Raw genomic sequence first — 20,247 nt, forward strand, 5'->3', positions numbered from 1 at the left:
ATCAATGAGTATGTATTGTGTACTTCCAATGTATTTAATACTAAGCATTGTTCCAAGGGGCAGTGGAAATAAAGGAAAAGCAACAAGTAGAAGTGAAGATCTAAATCTCAAGGAATTTAAAACAACAGCAATAAAAGACAATAATTAAGACCTCACATTAACCCAATAAATATCCATTTAAATATTTATTGTGGATTACAAATGCTTCTAGACTTATGATGGGGTTATGTTTATTTACTGAATACTGTACTGAAAGTGAAAACCAGAATGGCGGTTGTATGTACTTGAAGAATGGTTTCTACTGAGTGTGTAATGCTTTCACACCATTGTAAAGTTGAAAAATCATAAGTCAAGCCATGGTAGGTCAAGAATCACCTGTATGCTAAAATAGTCTCCATGGTAAGCTCGTCAGTAGTTACTAAGATGAATTAAAAACAGTCCCTGCATTCAAGAAACTTATAGTCTAGAAATGGGGAGTTAAAGGAAGAAGAAAGATTATTGAGTTGGAGAGTTAGGAAAGATTTTTTGAAGAAGGTAATATTTGGTCTGGAGTTGGCTTTAAATTTTTTTTATTTCAGCATGTTATGTTTAGGTTACATATATTTATATTACATATATTTATTTCAGCATATATGTTTAGGTTACATATATTGCCTTTGTCTCACCCGAGTCAGAGCTTCAAGCATGTCCATCCACCAGACAGTGTGCCCCACACTCATTAGGTGTAAATATACCTATCCCTTCCTCCTCACTCTCACCTGCTCGACACCCAATGAGTATTACTACCATATGTGCACTTAAGTGTTGATCAGTTAATACCAATTTGATGGTGAATACATGTGGTGATGGTTTTTCCCTTCTTGTGATACTCTACTTAGTAGAATGGGCTCCAGCTCCATCCAGGGTAATATGAGAGGTGCTAGATCACCATTGTTTTTTGTGGCTGAGTAGAACTCCACGGTATACATATACCACATTTGATTAATCCACTCAATTTTATAAGAGTAAAGAGTATCTATAACATAAAAGGGATTGCTATCCAGAATATATAATGAACAACAAATAAATAACACAAAACCAGAAAATGCAATTAAAAATATGAAAGGATATGACAGGCAATAATACAAAAAGACTATATAAAAAAAGTGTTTATTGCCAATAAACACTTGGAAAAAATGCTCAACCTAGCAATCAGAGAAATACAAATAAAAATAAGATGAATACTTTTCATCCAGCTGATTAGGAAAAAAAATTAAAAATGGGTAGTTTCTTCTGTTGGGAATGTTGAGAGTTAGTCCTTCTCAAAAACAGTTGGTAGAGTATAAAACAATAAAGGAATTTTGAGAGGAATTTGCTTGTACCTATCAAATTTTTAAATTGCCAGTTTCCTGTGACCCTGTTAATCCACTTCTAGCAATCTAGCCTAAAGAAACTGCTGAAACTGTACATAAAGCTGTACATTTATTGCAAATTGTTTTAATCACAAAACATTTTGAAAAACCCATCATGACCATAGAGGCATAGTTAAAATTTATTATGGTGCATCCATTTAATAAAATTCTCCACAATGGCTAATGGAATGAGCTAGATTTCTTTGTACTGACATAGTTCTTCAAGACAAGTAGAAAAATCACATTGCAGAACAACATGTATTATGTAGTTCCATTTAAATTAAATTTTATATGTGTAAATTTATCAATATATATACATTTGTGTGTAGATATACAAGAATGAAGAATGGAAGGATTCTTGCATAACTATTAATACTAGTTACCTCTGGGGTGAGGAGTGGAATTAGGGGTTAGGATGCATGGAAGTTTTCACATTTTACTCTATATACTAACATATGCCTTAAATAATTTGCATGGAGAATATATTCCTGCAGTATTTATGTACCTTTTTTTTGAGGCAAAGTGTCACTTTGTTGCCCATGCTCGAGTGCCATGGCATCAGCCTAGCTCACAGCAGCCTCAAACTCCTGGGCTCAAGCGATCCTTCTGCCTCAGCCTCTCGAGTAGCTGGGACTACAGGCCTGCGCCACCGTGCCCAGCTAAAAAAAAATATATATATATATTACATACACACACATATACACACACACACACACACACACACACATATATATTATTCTTTTGGTTGTCCAGCTAATTTCTTTCTATTTTTTAGTAGAGATAGCATCTCATTCTTGCTCAGGCTGGTCTCGAACTCCTGACCTTGAGCGATCCTCTCACCTCGGCCTCCCAAAGTGCTAGGATTACAGGTGTGAGCCACTGCGCCCAGTCTATTATGTAGTTCTAAAAATACAGAAAAGGAGAGGTATTTAAAACTAAGAATTAATGAGTGAATGCAAGCTGAGAATGAGTTTTTTGCATGAGAGGGTGAGGCATCTAATCTAATTAGGGTCTAGATAGATGCTTCCAGGATAGAAAGGGGAATTAAAGTTTACTGATAGAAAAATTGGACTAAAAGTGAAGTTTGGATCTAGAAAGAAAAGTTTGGGTTTCACAGGTTTCACGTTGTAGCTTTCTTATTACTTAGGTTCATTAAGGTGCTAGAAATGGCCATAAAATGTCAACAACACTGCTGTGATATGCTATTTGACCTTGGGTTAGGGGATTTGGTAAGAACCAAAGTGGGAAAAATTTCACATCAAACCACCTAAAATTCTCCTCCATTTCATCAAGTTTTTTTGAGATTGACTTTGATTTGCTCATACTTTGATTGCTAGACTTATCAGATGAGATCAGAAAAGCAGGATTAATTTCTTCTTAAGCGAACTACTAGCATCTTTATAAGGAAAGAATTGTTCAAGTCCACTGTATTTACAAGAGGCCAGTTGGGCCTTAGAGGGTATTTGAATTTTATGGATTTCTTTTTATTATAGAACCACCGCAAGGAGAAACTATATCAATCTAAAAATTTAAAAGAACTTTTGAGATTGTCTTCTTTCCAGCAGCTTCCCACTTCTCTCAGATAAAATCCTACTTCCTCACCCTGATCCGAAGGTCCTTTGTGGTCTCCTCCCACAAGGTAGGACCCCTTGGCCCTTTGCTGTCCCTCCTTTCCTGATTCTGTCACAAAGGCAAACTGTCCCAGTGCTGTTTCATGGCTGAGCAAGGCTGCTGGACACTCCCATGGGCGTTTGCTCCTGGTGACACTGTCATGCATTTGACAAAGGGGGCTGTTCCTCTCTTTGCTGATCCTCCCTCCCTTCCTTTTTTCTTAATCCCTATGGAATAGCAGAGGCCAGGCTTTCACTTTTCTTAAAACTACACTAAGGGCGGGGCCATTTGGGAAAGGAAGTTTTACCCAGGGCAGGGAAATATAACTGCCACTAGCAGAGGCTATTTTGAGAGTCCATAGACCACAGGCCTCCTTGGGAATCCATTATAGTGCTCTTGGCTTCATCCCTGGCCTGGAGCCATTGGTGGGATCAGTTTACTTCCTAGTGAGACATCTGTATATTTACCTTCCCTCAAGTTCAATGCAATTGCTGATAAGTTTGGAGAGAGGATAAAATTCATTATAATCCATGTCCCACCTTAATTCCCTTGTGCCTCAGTTTTCTTTTCTATAAAATGTGAAGAATAATAACAGCTATTATAGGATTATTGTGAATATTAAATGAGTTAATATATGTAAAGCTTTTAGAGCCGTATCCGGCACTTAATAAGTTCTGGATAACCCTAACCTGCCTTGTATTATTGAATGTAATGCCACAGTGGCATTACCTTACACTTTTGCAGTTGGGCCTTTTGGCTAGGGATTTATATTTTTCCTCTAACAAATTCTATCTGTTGGCTCAGGATCATTTTTCTAAACTGGTAGAACTTTTTGGGATTAGGTTCTATCATCCAGCACAGAGGTTATTATCTTTGATTTACTATGGGATACCACCAGAGTTCTCCCTCATTGTGAATGTTGATTTTGATTTATTTAACAAACTGGTGAAGAACCTACTAGGCGCTATGTTCCTGAATGCATATGAGTATGTGTATTTGTGTGCACATGAGTGTTTAAGACAGGGATATAACCCTCTCATCTCAAAGGTGCATATAGTTTTTACTAAAGGACATATATTGAGTATAAGTAATCTAAACATTTCAACAAGAGTTGGAGATGAGGCAAGGTAAAGAGAGGATACTGGCTGTGGTGAGAGTTTGAAAGAATAAGAATCTAGCCTGGAAGGCCCTTGAAAGGACTGTAGAATGATCTAGCTTGGTACAGTTTTTATTATAAAAACTAATCTTGCAGAAATGCATGCTTGATAGAAAGGTTAGTTTTTATCTTACTGTTTAAAATTTTAAAATATTTAAATATATCATACCTTAAGGGCATGACCAGAGTGAGGCTAGATTTGTTTAGCAAAACAGGGCAGCCTGTGAAGCTTGAAAAAAATCAAACATAGGACAAATATCAAGAAGGCCTATTTTTTGGAGTGAGTGGGAAACGGAGTTGATCTAGACAAAATACATTTGGTAGCTTTAGAACGATTTCAAATTTATTTGTAGTAAGGATCTAGTTTAAGAATGCCAGATTTATGGCTGAATAACCACAAAAGATAGCCTTCTAAGTTAATCGATTTTAAAGCTTTTAGGGAAGTTAGAGTACATAATGGAAGAAGGAAGTACTCATGATACTCAGTGGTGACGTGGAAGAGAACAAAGCGTTTTTGGTAGCCAACAGCCCACATAAATCAACATATACAGGAAGGACCAAGGCCTTGGACCTTCCTTTCCTACCCTAGACTGGAAGCATTTCAGGAGAGGACTGAGCAGGAGATGTAGCCTATTGTGACTGTGGCTCTACTACACCCAGGGCTGCAGTGGATCTAGATAAAGCAGAGGAATGTTTCCTTTTATAACTCACAATGGATATGGCTGTACAACAAACCATTTCATAATGTTCTCTTTCCTGCAAGATGGAGTTGGAACCTTTGATCTCTCATTGACTGTTGGAACTTATGATCTCATTGACTCTCTAGAATCTTAAGAATCCACCAAGGATGACAGTCATTCCTACTCTTCCTAAACATCATGTGACCACTGTCAGAATTAGAACTGGTCTGCTTAAGGGTCTGAGAGTTTGTCAACTCTTAGGAACTTACGCTGATAAGGAAGCTGGGCTTAAGTATAAAGAAAAGAGGCTGCAAGGAACCACCATTCATGCATTCAGCCAACATGTGGGGCTCCCTCCTGTATTCCAGGCACTGGACACTGCACCGGGAATGCAAAACAAAATGAGAACTGGTCGGCTGGGGGAGCCTTCTAGGTGGAGAAAAGATGAACGAGAAAAGTGCCTGTGGGAGGACGATCTTAGAGCTTAAGGCAATATAGAGGTGGGGCAGCCACGTCAGCCTGAGGTGGTGTCCTTAGGCAGAACAGAAAGTGAGAATCAGAGCAGTATCTCATTTCTAAACAAGACTACCGGATAGTAGGAGCTTTCTCTTGACTGGCAAAGAGGGGGGTGGCTTTGGAAACCAAACCAAACAGATACTCATCTTTTAGGAAGACTCTGGAACGTGCCTGTTAATGCTGCTAATTTTCTATGAACAGAAATACCTAAGAGGGAAGAACGGGTGAGTCTTTGGAAGTGGAGGAAGTCGCTCAAAAGGGGCTGTGTTTCTTAAACGGCGCCCCAGAGGGGCTGAACTACTTCGGTCTGGAGGAAAAAGACTCAGGAACTAAGGAAAGTGGAGGGTGCATGTCTAGAATAATTTCAAGGCTTTTCCCATCTTGTCTGATGTGGCAACAAGGCAAGATTTGTTCGTTTTATTTATTTATTTTTTTTAATTTTTAAAGATTTTTCTTTTCCCCCCTTTTCCCCTCCCAGCCACTCCGGTTTGGGTTTTCCATATGACTCATAAATCCTCTCAAAAGTGGAGTCGAATTCATAAAAGTGGTGGAAGGGGGTGGGGGCGGGAAGGCTGGGAGCCCCGGGGAGTCTTCACTACCTACATTGCCACTCAGCTCGCGGCGCGAGTGGAGGTCGGCGCTGGGGAGATCCGGCTTGCACCCGGGATGGCGGATACTATTAAAGCCCCGGCGGCCCACGGCCGGGCCGGGTGACCAGGGGCGGGCGCGGGAGGGTCTGCGGCGGGCGGGCGGGCGGGCGGCGCTGCAGCAGCCTCGGCGCGGCGGCCGCCGCCCGCGGGCGCGAGTGTGCGCGGGTGTGGAAGGCCGGCGTGCGGGCCGCGAGGGGCGTGCGCGCGTGAGTCGGAGCGGGGCTCGCCCCTCGCCGGCGCCCGCCGCCCCGCCGCTGATCGCTCTCCCGCGGTCCCCGGCACCCTCGGCCCCCCACAGCCGTTGGTCCGGGCGGGGGAGGGAGAAAGTGAGACTCGGTGTCATCACCATCCATTGTCAGAAGGGGAGGAAATTGGAATCCAGCAGCGGCGAGCAGCAGCTGGGCGGTCACATCTGGGAATGCAAAGCCGACCTCCCCCTCCTCCTCCTCCTCCACCACCTCCTCCTCTTCCACCTCCTCCTCTTCTCCTACCCGGGATCACTTCCGAAACCACTTCGCCTTCAGCCCTTGCCTCGGCCAGAGGTTTCAGTTTTAGCTGAATATTTACGAAAGCTGGAAGCGTGCGAGGGGGGTGGGGTGGGGTGGAAATAGCGGCTGCTTCTTTTCCAGGGATTTATTTAATGGGGATGTGTTCAAGGCAAGAGCGAATTCAGAAGGATATCGACGTCGTGATCCAGAAGTCCAGAGCCGAGAAGGACTGCCTGTTTGCAGGTGAGTTCTCGCCTTTCCAGAACCTCGGACCCGGCGCCGGCTTCCTCTGCCCTCCCGCCGCCCCCTTTCCCAGTTTTCTGACCGCGCGACGTGTGTGGCTGGGGGTGGGCTGCTCGTCCCCATTCCAGGGTTCATTTGGCAACAGCTGCTGCAACGAGAGCAGGAGCCAACAGGGGGAGGGGGCGCCAGCCTCTCCCCTTCCCCCTCCCCCCAAGTCTGGGGCAGCCACTAGCTTTGGGGGCAGAACCCCGGTGGCCCGAGGAGGGGGTCTAGTCGGAGAGGCAGTGAGTTGCATTTCCAGCCCCCGGTAGATGCCCGAGGCGTCCAAGCCCGCCTCCCGGGTTCCAGCAGCAGCGGCCGAGTGGGGCAGGCTGGACCCGCCGGGTTTGCGCAATGGGCTGAGCGGCGGCGGCCGGGAATGGAGCCGGCTGCGCTGCGCTGCGCTAGTCTGCTGCGCCCTGCGCCCGGCGCCGAGGCCCCCCGGGGGGCAGCGCTGGGCCGGTCTCCGGCCCTGCGGATCCCTCTAGTTCCCTCCGACTGGCGAAGAGGAGGGATTCCCGGGATTCCCGAGGCACCCAGAGCCCCTGTCTGGGGGTCGCCTTTCGTCCATTTTGCTCCCCCCGGAGAGGGATTGGATTTTGCTTTCGCAGCCGCTAGCCCGGCGGGGGCCACTTCCGGCAGCCCCGAACGGGAAATTCCCGTGGTTGCCATGGCACCCGGCACTTGTTGCGGGGGGCGGCCTCCCGCGGCACCGGCCCGGGGGTGCTGTGCATCCCGACCCGCGCGGCGCGGCGCGGCGGCGAGAGGGGACCTCGCGGCTCTCCAGCCGTAGCCTCCCGCCAGGCCAGGCCTCCCCTTGGCTCCGCTAAATAGGGGGCCCAGGTCATGAGCACGGTTGACACATCCACTCAAGGGATAGCTTTTAACAGCACTTTCTGTTTCAGATTTCAGATACTCAGACTCCACCTTTACTTTTACCTACGTTGGCGGCCCCAAAAGGTATTTATGTGTATAGAGTTGCTTCATTTCCTGTTCACACGCCTGTGTTTCCTTTGTTCTTAGCGTGTTCCGCGTTCGGGTATTTTGTTTGCTTGTCTGTTTGTTTGATTCTTGTTGCGATTCGTCGACCACATCCCCAAGCCTGATGCCCCTGGGTTTTAAATTAGCACAGGGGAAATAAATGTTTGATTCAACTATTTCGAAGACCACGCCACAGGCAACTGTTCTGCTACAGTAGTAGATTGCTCTTGCGATCTTCAAATAGTCGAGTGAGTGCAAAACTGGATTACTGGGTATGAGGCGAAATGCATAAAAGGCGTAAGATGTGACAAAATAGTTTGATCAGTCACAAGTGATGATTTTCCTGGTGAGTTGGGGCTGCATGTTTCCATGTTTTCTGAAGGTTGACATAAACATGTAGCCTGCCAATTCTCCATACATTTTTTTTTTTCAAGGAGTAGTATTTTGTTTTTCACATTTATTTGTAGGAAAGAATTTGGAAAGTTATATGCAGCTGTAGTGGAGGACTTATTTCTTTTGGAGGAAGAACGACAGATGAACATTTTAATACTGAATTGTGAACAATTTGAAACATGCCCAAATTCAATTTTATATTTAGGAAGTAGACTTAAAATGAAAGGTAGCCATTAAAATATTGCCTTGTTGTCTTCTCTTGTTAAGTTAGGATTTTCTTCCTTTTAGCCTTTTAGGGACACACTAGTTTAAAAGAGCTATGGCCACAGAAGAGAACTGTGAGAGATTTAGCCTAGGGGGATTCCTGAGACCAGCCCTGCTGTTAGGACTTGACATTCAATATTATTTGACCACATTCCAAAATATCTCTTAGCTAATGGAAACATTTATGAGCATATAAATCGCAAAAGAAGCTTTTTTCTGTAAATACATTTTTAAAAACTTGAAATTAATGTGAACTTTAAAACACTTAGGATCTGTGTTGCATTCTACATCTCGAAACAACTTTAATTAAAATGAATATCAGGTTTCTGTACCTATGGTAAACTCAAACCCCAAGATTGGTATACTGATTTACTAGTTGAAAATCACCAAACTTCACTATGTAGTTTTTGGGAGAGATTAAAATTACGATGTTTCTTAATTTATTGTAACATCATCATCTGTGTAATTCTGAATAAAAACATTAGAGGACATTTGATTAAATTAACATTACTCCTACACTTAATATTCAGAGGATGTTGATAAATGACTAATCCTCTTGAATTATTTTAGGAGTTAAAATATAGTGTGTTGCCCATTGGAAAACTAGGAGTTGTCACTTTTCAGGATTGTTGCTGTTCTAGTAAGACTGTGGGCAGGAAGGCCCTGGGTGGGCTTTTCAACTAACCAGCTTTCTTGTTTTTAGTAAGAAACTTCAGTTCTTTTGGCCTCAGTTTACTTATCTGTACAGTGATGGGGTAACCCTTACACTTAATATCTAAGATCTGTTAGAGACTGCAGTTAAGATTATTTATCAGCAAATTTTTGAACCGGTGTTAACATAGCTAGAGGTGGAGAAGGCAGCAAGGCCAGAGTGTTGGGATGAATAATTAACTAGTCAAGATAACATCAGTTTTCACTGTAGGAGTAAGTACTATGGTTGTTCTTTAAAGTAAGACATGCTTCCTTTTCTATATAATCCTATTAAGGGATAGTTTTTTGTGTGTGTGTTTGTATGTTTGTGTTTGAATCACTGATTTAAATGTACCTGAATGCTTCTCAGCTCTTTGACAAAGATCAAGTGCAAATGTACCTGGGCCTTAAATATCATACATGGATCAACTTGTTAAAAAAGAAAGACAACTGGTTAAATTGCTGACCTGAGTGATTGCTTTGTCTCCTCTAAAGCTTGTTCTACAATATAATATATAAAAAGCTGTTACAGTATAGTAATAGTAATTAATCCCTTTATGGCTTGTAGTACCTAATGGTAGAGAAGACTTTTTTTTCCTGAAAATGAAGTATAGTTTGTTTGCATTACCTTTATTAGAAACCAATATTTGTCATCTATTTCTGATCCTGACACTTCAGACATTTACAATTAAAATAATCCTGTTCTATTTTTTTTCCTATTCTATTTTGATTTAATGTGCTTATCAATTTACAATATGAAGTTAATAGTGTAGACTTACTTCACCATTGAAGGAAGTGGGAGAGTGGGAGTCTTATGGAGAGATAATACATTATTATCTTAAACTGTATTTAACTATCATTTCATCTAGATCATTGAGAAAGTATTTTGAGAATAATTTTTAATTCAAGTAATAGATAAAACATACTATACCATTTCCTCTGTGACATTTTCCAAGAATGAGTTACATAGTATTCTGAAGACAGGTTGATCTTACTTGTTACTATTCAAAAAAATAGTACTGAGATTTTGTTTTACATATGCGCTTTTTAAAAAATATTTCTGTGGGTAAGAAGAAATGCTAAGAGGTGATTGTGGTCTGTACCAGCCAGTGGCCTAATAAATTGGCCTTTTATTTGGTGGTCCTCAGAGGGACAGTTAACATCTGCTCCTCTGCCTCATGGACTGAGGTGAGGAGTGAGGGGTGAGATGGTCAGCCTAAGATTGAGGTAAGCTAATTTTTCCAAGGGGAAGGTTCCTGGAATTATATCCTTGCTTTTGTTTTTTTTTTTTTTTTTTTTTGAAGAGAAAATATATTTACTGTTTATTAAATGGGAGTGGAGCATCATAAAGCTATATCCTTGCTTTTGGATGTGCAAACTGGGCTCAGAGAGTTTAGGACACAAAGTCAAATTCACTCAGTTAAATGATCAAGCTGTCATGTAAATCCTGTTACTATATCACACTCCTGAGACCTGGGTTTCCTTCCACATTAGTGTTCCTAACTCTTTGAGTATGCACACCACCAAAAAATTATGTAGATACTTACTTGAGACTTATAGTATTAATGTATGTTGATTGAAGAGTACTTAAAGAAAAATAAGATATTAATTAAATATTATGAATTTGGTTATTAATAGCATCTATATATGCTTACAAACTTGTGGTATTTATATTGTAATATTCATTCTAGCAATGTTCCTTATAATACTCCTGATTCCAGACTGCTTGGAATAACTCCACAGCCATCAGTGATTCAGAGCCTGCCCAGTGCTGTCTCCCAATTTCAGAGGTGTGCCAAGAATTATAAACTAGAAGCTTCAATTGTACACCATTTGGAAATTTATGCAGAAGTCATTTTTTCCCTACATCTTGTCATACTTATGATCGTCTGTGTCTTTCTCCCTTACTGGTTAACAGTAAACTCCTTAGACCGGAAAGATTTGGGGTTCTGGTCCTTCATCTCACTTGCAGTCAGACATGGAGTTAGTGGTAGAAAAGCAGAAGGGGTAAAGTGGGTGGTGACAGCCACTAAGGGGATAGATAAGAAAGCAGGTTACCTGTAGCCAGAGGTTACAAAAGATGAGGCGAGATCAAAGGGAGCCAAGTCCTGACCAAGACCACGACTGCTCTGAGATTCCCTGAGTGTGAGCTTTCAGCCAGGAAAGGATTGTAAAGATGTAACTCAGGTTTTAAAAATACACAAATAAGAATTGTTAATTGTAAAAAGAAATTGGAAAAAGAGATATGCCAAAAAGAAAATAAAAAACACATGATTCTTTTCACCTATTAACATATTAGAAATCATTGTTTCAGAATTTTTATGTGTTTATATGCATAAACAACAGATATGCATCCAAAGATTATGTTATACTCTTTTGAAACCTCACTTTTTTCACTTAAGAATAGAGCATCAATGTTTTTCCTTTAGAAAGCATATGAGAATAAAGAATGTGTACAAAACTGAGAGTTTTTGAATCATGGAGTATGACTCTACATGATGAGAAATCTAATACTTATATTAGAAATTATTGTAAAATTGGAAATTTAATATTTTGCAGAATGTTTGAAGTTGCCTACATATGTACACTCTTTATTGTATGAGTAGATACTCTATCCTGTGGTCATGGTAGTTTGGCATCTTTTGAAGTGTATTCTCCTTATTTAGGGGTTTCCATCCAGGTAAATAAGTATCAAATGTGACACTGATAATAGTACTCCAAAGTTCCTCAAAAGTACATGCTAGCTCTTCTTTCTCTGGGCCTTTGCACATGCTGCCTGGAACACCAACTCACATCCTACCCTGCATCATCTCCCCTGGCTCATCCCTACTCGGTTCTCATTGTTGACATCTCTGCTAAGCCAAATTCTCCTCTGACAAGACTTTCCTGGCATCTTTCCCTGAATGGTTCTGCTAGGTGTTTCTAAAAAGAAGAAAGATTTATATGACCTGAAGAGAAACTAGAGTGTTCTGCTAGGTGTTTCTAAAACAGTGCTGTCACATTATAATTGACTGTTTTATCTGTTTGACTTGGAGCCTTTTGGAGATGGGAACTCTGTCCTATTCATTGTTTTTTCCCCAGTCCCTCGCACACTGTCTGGTCCAGTATTCTTTCTCAGTAGGTAAATATTGAATGAATTACAAAATGAATGCTAAAAGATCTGGCAGATGAGAAGGAATTTCTTAACATAAATGGCCAGGTATGAAGACACTCAAGCACTTTTAAGAGTCCCCATTCTGGTTATGTCACTTTCAATGGACTTTTATATGAATCCAGAGGGACAGAAGTTGCCTAGCCAAGTTGTAAGTCCTGTTCTCTGGGTCACATGTTTAAATACTTTCAGAGATCTGACAGATAATGCAATTATTTAGGATTATAGGGAGGGATGAGGACTATGGCACACTGGAGAGTTTGGACTCTAAAAAAACTGATGCACATGAAAAACTTCACAGCACTCTGGTGATCAAGGAAACTGTCAAGGCTTCCTCATCCTTCAGGGCTCCCAATATGTAATTCCTTAACTCGTAGGGTACCATGGAGAGAGACAATCTACTTGATGGCTAAAGGGCCTTTGTTTTCTTTTGACTTCCTCAGAAAGAGGTGCATGTGTGTGCAGTGGTAGGGGAGGGAGTAGGTGAAAAAGCAATTTCCTTCTCAATTTTCATTATGAAAGAAGTGCAGATGTGCTCATTCCAGAAATCTTGGAATAAGCAATTATTTTGAAACCATCAAGTGCTCTTCAAGGCGTTGGAATGAAAAGAGTGATCACTTTTTAAATAAAAAATTAACATGTTCCTCTTGGCAATGGAAACTTGCTCACCATAATTTTATGTTACATCACTTACTATCCAAAATATTGATTTCTATAAAAGTGTGTTCCTTCCTCCCAGGTCCCTGGGAACCTACCTTGGAAGCTGGGATAGCTGGGGGAAGGGAGTTTGACAGGAAATGTATAAATGAGTGAGGATCTAGGTCTTTGTATCCCTTTCGAAATTGCAGCTGCTTTCTTCTGTTCTGTATACATTTTTTTTTCTTTTTTAGAAAACGATTTCATTGTTAAATGAGTTTTAAAACCACTAACCCCAAATAACCACCAATTTTACATAAGTATAACTTTATGGAGCTTATATATTAAAAAAAAAATTAGACTCCACTTATTTCATGTATTAAGGTGATACTACTAATGATATTTGTTAGCATAGTCTCTGCTGATCTCCTTGCCTGCCTTACCTCAACCTAGGTTTGCAACCAAGACAAATAGGCATCTTGTCAACTATTTTACATTTCATGGCTACAGAAACAGACTTGGGTAATTTATGTAACTTACACTTAGTAAGAGGCAGACTCAGGGACATATTTCAGTATAAGTCACTGTTTATGTAAGGTTTAAGGGCATTGGTTGAACTGGCATGACTAGAATAGCTGGGAATGTTTGGGGGTGGGGAGGGTTTGCTAATGGGATGTTTGCCAGGAGCAATACTGAAAATCTACTGGTTGGCAAGGGAAGTGCCTGAGCCCAGTGCTAAGCATAATAGTTAGAGAATTATGTACATTGGCTGTGGAATCCTTAGGCAAATATTTGACCAATCCATTTAAATTCCCCATCATTTCTCTCTGCAGCATTTTTACAAAAATATAAATGAAAGTTTCATCAGTCCTAAAAATATTTTTTAATTCTCTGCCCGGATTTGTGTTTGGGTAGGTTGTACCATAGTGGATAGTTCTTGCCTTAAGATAGCTACCATGATTTGGTTTAGTTTACTTGATTTTTGTCAAGTTATTGACATGCAAATCTTTCTCTTTTTCATTCTCTAAATTTCTGAAATCTCATCTTCCATGTACCCCAGGAAAGACTATTAAGACAGGTGTTTTTATTAATAAGACTTGTTATCCTGATTTTATTGTGACACAATTTAGGTTTTCTCTTTAAGTATTCTCACTTGAATGCTGGACACTTACACCTGAATATTTATCATCTTTGCTTCAAGCCAGAACATCAAAACAACCCTTGGTTCTTCCTTTAAAAGAAGCTTCTTTCTCCAGTTGTTTCCTGGTCAGGTATCGTATCATTTGAGGCAGGTATGGGGATTATGGTCTTAGGTTTCACATCGCACCTTCCTCTTCTCTGGTCCTGAAGCCCCACCAACCTCTACTTTGATTCTTCATTCCTCACCAATGTTTAGTCCATGTCCTGTTGGCCTTGACTTAGATCAATCATTTCAGCCCAGCATCTTTTAAAATTTTTGATTGTGAACTTCTTACCCATCCAGTTCATTTATACCTGAACTCTATCTGTTCAGAAGCCTTCAAATTGTGATCACACTTTTTTCCATATAAACCTTAAACTTCTGTTCTTGGCTTTTGAGAGCAGCCTTCCCTATCAGGTTTCAAGTACCAACTCTCTTCTGTTTGCTCATTACTTTAGTAAATAAAGTTGGCTTGGATATCAAGATCAAGATTTTTGTTATCACAAAGACCAGTTAATTTTATTTTTTCCTTGCCCACAAATGGTATCTCTGTTCATTAGAATAGATAATGTATTTATGCACAAGAGGATAGAGTGAGAACATGAATAGACCAAGGTGAGAAAGAGAGAGTGGAATTTGAGGTGGATAGGATGAGAATGTTAATAGATTATCCCATCCATCACTGATCAACAACCATCACAACTATAAAAGCCCTGAATGTAGTTTATTTGCTTATCAGTGATATCCTAGTTTTAAATGGTATTAAATGGAAGATGATAAATCATTCAGTGTTTAATTTGAAAGGGAGACATCTACTAAAACATTTGTACAGTCTGGTCAGTTTTCCCTGTATAGAAATTAGCAGAAAGCCACTGGTAGTTGACTTCCTCTAGGTTGGTGTTTTTCTAAACACTTGGAAATATAGATGGAAAAGGTGGATTAGTCAATCAACTCTGAAGTGCTGTAGTTATTTGTATTTTGATCATTGTTTTATTCTTTTAAAAAAAGTATAGGTTGTTATTATCTAAGAATCACTTATAGAATATTTACTACATTCGCATTGAGGCAGAGACTAATACAACTATATTTGTTAGCTTTTCACACCTATGAAGAAAGAAATATAGACAAAATTGGAAAACAAACCAAAAAAAATACTGTTAAGCACAGAGCTGCTTAAAAGAGTCATTGTGAGTCAAATGAAAAAAAAATAGTCACACAGGAATAAATAATTTGTTTAGAGACTAGAACTCTAGTTCCTAGCAGTTTGTAATATTTTTAAATGACGGAGTAATATTATTCATACATTATGTGATAGCATTTCCCAAACTGTTTAATTAGATGTCAGGTTTGTGGCCAAATGTGTCTGGGAAATGCTTAAACAATGTTAAACAGTTTTAATGGTTGGCTTTTTAGAACCTTTTATGTATTAGTGTGCTTTATGCATATCTAAGAGGTGAATGAAGTATTCAGGGTTTTTCAGACTTATTTGATTAGAGATCTGGAACATCTCAAGAGAGTTGTTTTGTGGAAAACACTTTGGCAAACTCTGACTCCTATTCATTAAAAATAGTTTTTGGGTAAACAACAGTGTAATAGAAATGGAAATTACTGAATTCACATTGAGCCGTGAACGATTTATTTTCAGCAATTTTTATAGAAGTTGCTTTATGACAAGGAAAGCTTTGGTTAAAAGGCATTTGTTATTTCATGCCACTAACTTTTCTGCATGAGGATTTATTTCTCTGGTCCTATCACTCACTCCTCAGTTGTGCCGAATCCATTTATGATAAGGGCTCTCAACTATTCTTATTCATCAAAGCCCTGAAGTTAGCAGAGCCCTCTTTGGAACATGATTACAAGTCAGTCTCATAGGGAAGTGTTAGAGGGAGATAATGATTCTGTGTAGCAGAAGTACTCATTATGTCCTCTTAAATTCTGTCACTTTGACTGCAGTAGAGCTTCTTAGTGAGCAATCTGTGATGGAGTATACTCTTGGAGAAGTTCATCATAAGGGAAATCTGGAATTTATCTAAATATTTCAGATCTTTGATAAATTACATTTAAAAAAATCAATGTGGGTAATCAATTTGGTAAAATCATTTTCCCCTAAGTGACCAAACGAGAAATTTAGTGAAGGATTTAAAATCATTTCTCAGAATTTTTCAACATTAGTCAGGAAGCAAACTCCCATTTCTTTAGTCAGTGTCAGTTATTAAACTTTAGGAGGCCACATGTCACTTTTGATAACACATGGCTGGAGAGTGCAGCCTCTGCTTTAAAGTGTATTCCTATGGACATGGGGCCACACATATATGTAAAATGGTTCATGTTAAGGGTAGATGTATTTTTGTATGAATACTCTGTATCTTTTGTGATTCAGGGAAAACAGTGAAACCTTACTGGTCCCAAGAATCTAGTAAATTCTAAGTTTCTTATTTGGAAGTCAGTGTGCAGAATCTTAACTGAGTGAATTCTTGATTTGTGATAACATGTTTGTTAGTCTGTATGTGTCTGTGTCATTGATCTTCTTAAGTACAGAGTCTTACATACTGACTGGGAGACTTAAGCTGAATACCAAAATCTGCTCCATGGAAAAGCTGACGTACTCATCATTTCTCATTAAAATGCACTACAGCTAGACATGCAGCAAATAAAATGAAATAAAATAAAAAAATAAAAAATTAGGCCATTCAGCTGAAAAGTGGTCATTACTTTATTATCACCACAGAATTTGAAAGGATTTCTGTAGTGAACAGTCAGATTTATTTTTAGTTAACTATGAAAAAAGTTTGAATAATTCACTGTGAGCCAAATTCTTTCCTGATGCTTCTTGGAGCAGGCTGTCTTTGTGGGAAAACCAGTCTAGAACAGTGATTTCAGTGTTTCACTTAGGTACTTTCAATGAGAACTGCATATTCTTGGCTGCATTTGGCTCAAAAATGATGACACTGGGGCCAAGAAAAATTTTAAACTTAATTTTTTTAAATCATACTAGTTTGATTTAATATGAGCTTCCTGTGTTGACTTCCTATGCCATTAATGTAATATTTCCAGTATACTCAATTTTTGATGTCTAATAAATACAGAATTTTTTCCAGCTGTAGGTAATTGGCAAGGAAAAATCTAGTATGGCAGTAGTCTCACAGAAAGTTTTTTGAAACAGAGAAATGTTGACATTTCCAGCCTTTGGGGTACATTCTGGGATATGTTACATTTCAAAGGATACCTTTTAAATCTAAAAGCAAAGGCTTTTTCTGCTTTTAGATAAGGATTGTGTCCTGTAGGAAGTTAAAAATTACTTTTACATAACAGAGGTATATACATTTAAATCAGAAAATGTAAAATTAGCTAATTATTTTTATTCAGTAAAAATGTCTTGGCAAAAAACAAATGGATAGCCTATATTATGGTTTTAGCATGTAGCTTAATTACATGGGAGAAAATCACAATTTTATATTGATAGAAATCTATCAATTTTATTTATATGTATTATAAAATTTATACTAGGCAAAAAGTATTTAGTATTATAAAAATATTAACAACCATTAACAAAAATTCTCTGTCTACTAATTTTCTAATCACTATAGAAATAGAATACTTAATAATGCTAGTGCACTACTTACATAATACAAACTAAGAATTGGTGCTCTAACATATTTCTGTGTTTGAACACTGAACTTATTAAACCTAAAACCTGTTTGAAATGTGTTCGCATGTGTCTTTCTCTCATAACACACATACACGCACACACTGAAACACATACTGCAATTGCAGTGCATTTTAAGCTTTTCCCCCCTAAACATACAAAGGTAACATTCTGAACTACATTGAAAGGCGTGAAGAATATAATATCTATTTCTTTATCTTCCATTATTTTTGTCTATCTCTTAGTCTCTTCTCTCTGTAATAGCTATAGACATATCTGATATAGATAGATATATAGATATGGATAGATATAGATACATTGATATAGATATATGAAATATAAGGGGAAATTAAGAATTTCAGAGATGGGAAGGACTAATTAATAATTGGATTACCCTGGAAATATATGTTTTTTGCTGAAGGGTTTGATAGGTAGGCAAGGAACACTGTGTAATTTAAAAAATTGCCTCAGCAATTCTGATACCACATTACTCATTTTTTTTTTTTTTTTGAGACAGAGTCTTACTCTTTTGCCTAGGCTGGGAGTGCATTAGTGCAATCATAGCTCACTGCACCCTTGAACTCCTGGGCTAAAGTGGTTCTCCTGCCTCAGCCTCCTGAGTAGCTGGGACTACAGGCATGTACCACCATGCCCAGCTAATTTTTCTTATTTTTTCTAAAGGTGGGATCTTGCCAGGTTGACCAGACTGGTCTTGAATTCCTGGCTTCAAGCAGTCGTCCCGCCTCAGCCTCCCAAAGTGATGGGATTACATTTGTGACCCAGGGTGCCTGGCACATATTACTGCCAAGAACCACTACAGACAGACATAAAATTCTTTTTTTTTTTTTTTTTTTTTTTGAGACAGGGTCTCACTTTGTTGCCCAGGCTAGAGTGAGTGCCATGGCGTCAGCCTAGCTCACAGCAACCTCAAACTTTTGGGCTCAAGCAATCCTCCTGCCTCAGCCTCCCAAGTGGATGGGACTACAGGCATGCGCTGCCATGCCTGGCTAATTTTTTTCTATATATATTAGTTGGCCAATTAATTTCTTTCTATTTATAGTAGAGATGGGGTCTCGCTCTTGCTCAGGCTGGTTTGGAACTCCTGACCTCGAGCAATCCGCTCGCCTCGGCCTCCCAGAGTGCTAGGATTACAGGCGTGAGCCACCGCGCCAGGCCAGACATAAAATTCTTAATGAACAGAAGTAGGTTTGAGTTTAAGATTAATTATAGTCAAAACATTTTCAGGGTTTATGAAATTGTATCATAAATTTTCCAAAAGAAATGTTAGCTAAGTTTTAAAATTACTTAAAAAAATTTGTTACAGTACAGTATATAGGCAGAATGAGTATATTGATGTGGATGACTTCTAACCAATAAGTCAAATTACTTAACCTCTCTGACTTTTGATTTTATCATCTGTGAAATGACAGTGATGTGCAGGGCAGTATGCTAGGTAAAGGGGTCCTCAAGACCACTCAGCCTCCATGGGTCACTAGAAGAACTCCCAGGACTTAGAGAAAAGTGTCATTCTTATAGTTATGGTTTCTTATAGCAAAGGATACAGATTAAAATCATCAAAAGACAAATGTTTATGGGGCAAAATCTGGGAGAAACCAGGCACAAGCTTCCAGGTGTTCTCTCCACAGAGTCACACGGATATGCTTAATTCTCCCAGCAATAGCGTGTAACAACACGTGCCAAGTGTTATCAACCAGAGAGGTTCATCAGAGCCTTGGCATTCAGGTTTATTATTGGGGATCAGTAAGGTATGCAGCATCCCTGTGACTCTCAGCTACTTCAGCCTTCCAGAGAAAAAACAAGTGTTTACCATAAATCACATTTGTTAGCCTAAACTATCTGACCAAAGTGGTATTGTGTGTCCCCAAACCTTAGGTGTACAAAACTACTATTATCAGCTGGAACATTTATTCCAAGAGCTCAGAGCTCATTATCTAGGAGCTGTCCAAGACCCAGGCCTCAAGACAGACCTTTCTTTGGGAATGTACAGGGTTGAGCAGGCAAGGCCTGCTGAGTTAACGCTTTCTGTAGAAATGCAGACAATGTCCAGCACAGGGCCTGACAGAGAAGGCAAAATTTGCTATCACTAGTAATAGCTGCAACCCAATTCTAATTGTAGACAACATGAACAAGGAGACTAAGGGGAAAAAAAGGTTACCTCTTTCGTAGGGTAATCACCCTAACTGATTTGGAAGTATTTTTTTTTTCAGTTTAGAATGATATTTATTTGTAAGATGTACTATTGTTGAATAACAACGTCTAACAAAAAAACTACATTAAGTGCACACAAAAGTAAAAATATAGCAATAGCATACATATATTCATATATTCAATAATTGTACGCTGCTCATTTTTTTCAGTGTGACAAAGTCCATGTCTAACGTTTATCATTTTTAGAGACTAAAGATTCTCCAGACTGCAGATTTCAGGCTGTTATCAGATCAACCCCGGGGTGCTTTTCCTTTCCCAGGTTCTGGGTTCCTGATCTTCACCTGGAGTTTTAGAACAGAGAAG

At 39.4% G+C, this 20,247-nt stretch overlaps 1 protein-coding gene across 2 annotated transcripts in view; it reads left to right on the forward strand.

The window, feature by feature from the left end:
- Nucleotides 1-5,390: 5,390 nt before the first annotated feature.
- PARP8 (poly(ADP-ribose) polymerase family member 8) overlaps nt 5,391-20,247 on the forward strand; it is a 164,239-nt gene continuing 149,382 nt past the window's right edge. Inside the window, exons 1-3 of one of the 2 annotated variants that reach the window (XM_012740405.3) lie at nt 5,391-5,578; nt 6,634-6,735; nt 7,680-7,734. In XM_012740405.3, the coding sequence (XP_012595859.1) occupies nt 6,645-6,735; nt 7,680-7,734 (146 nt within the window). In that variant the 5' untranslated portion in view covers nt 5,391-5,578; nt 6,634-6,644. Of the gene's footprint in view, nt 5,579-6,184; nt 6,547-6,633; nt 6,736-7,679; nt 7,735-20,247 lie in introns of those variants that run through there. The other variant, XM_012740403.2, reaches the window with a different exon arrangement.

The sequence above is a fragment of the Microcebus murinus genome, chromosome 11 (assembly GCF_040939455.1).
Source record: "Microcebus murinus isolate Inina chromosome 11, M.murinus_Inina_mat1.0, whole genome shotgun sequence".
NCBI classification, from domain to species: Eukaryota; Metazoa; Chordata; class Mammalia; order Primates; family Cheirogaleidae; genus Microcebus; species Microcebus murinus.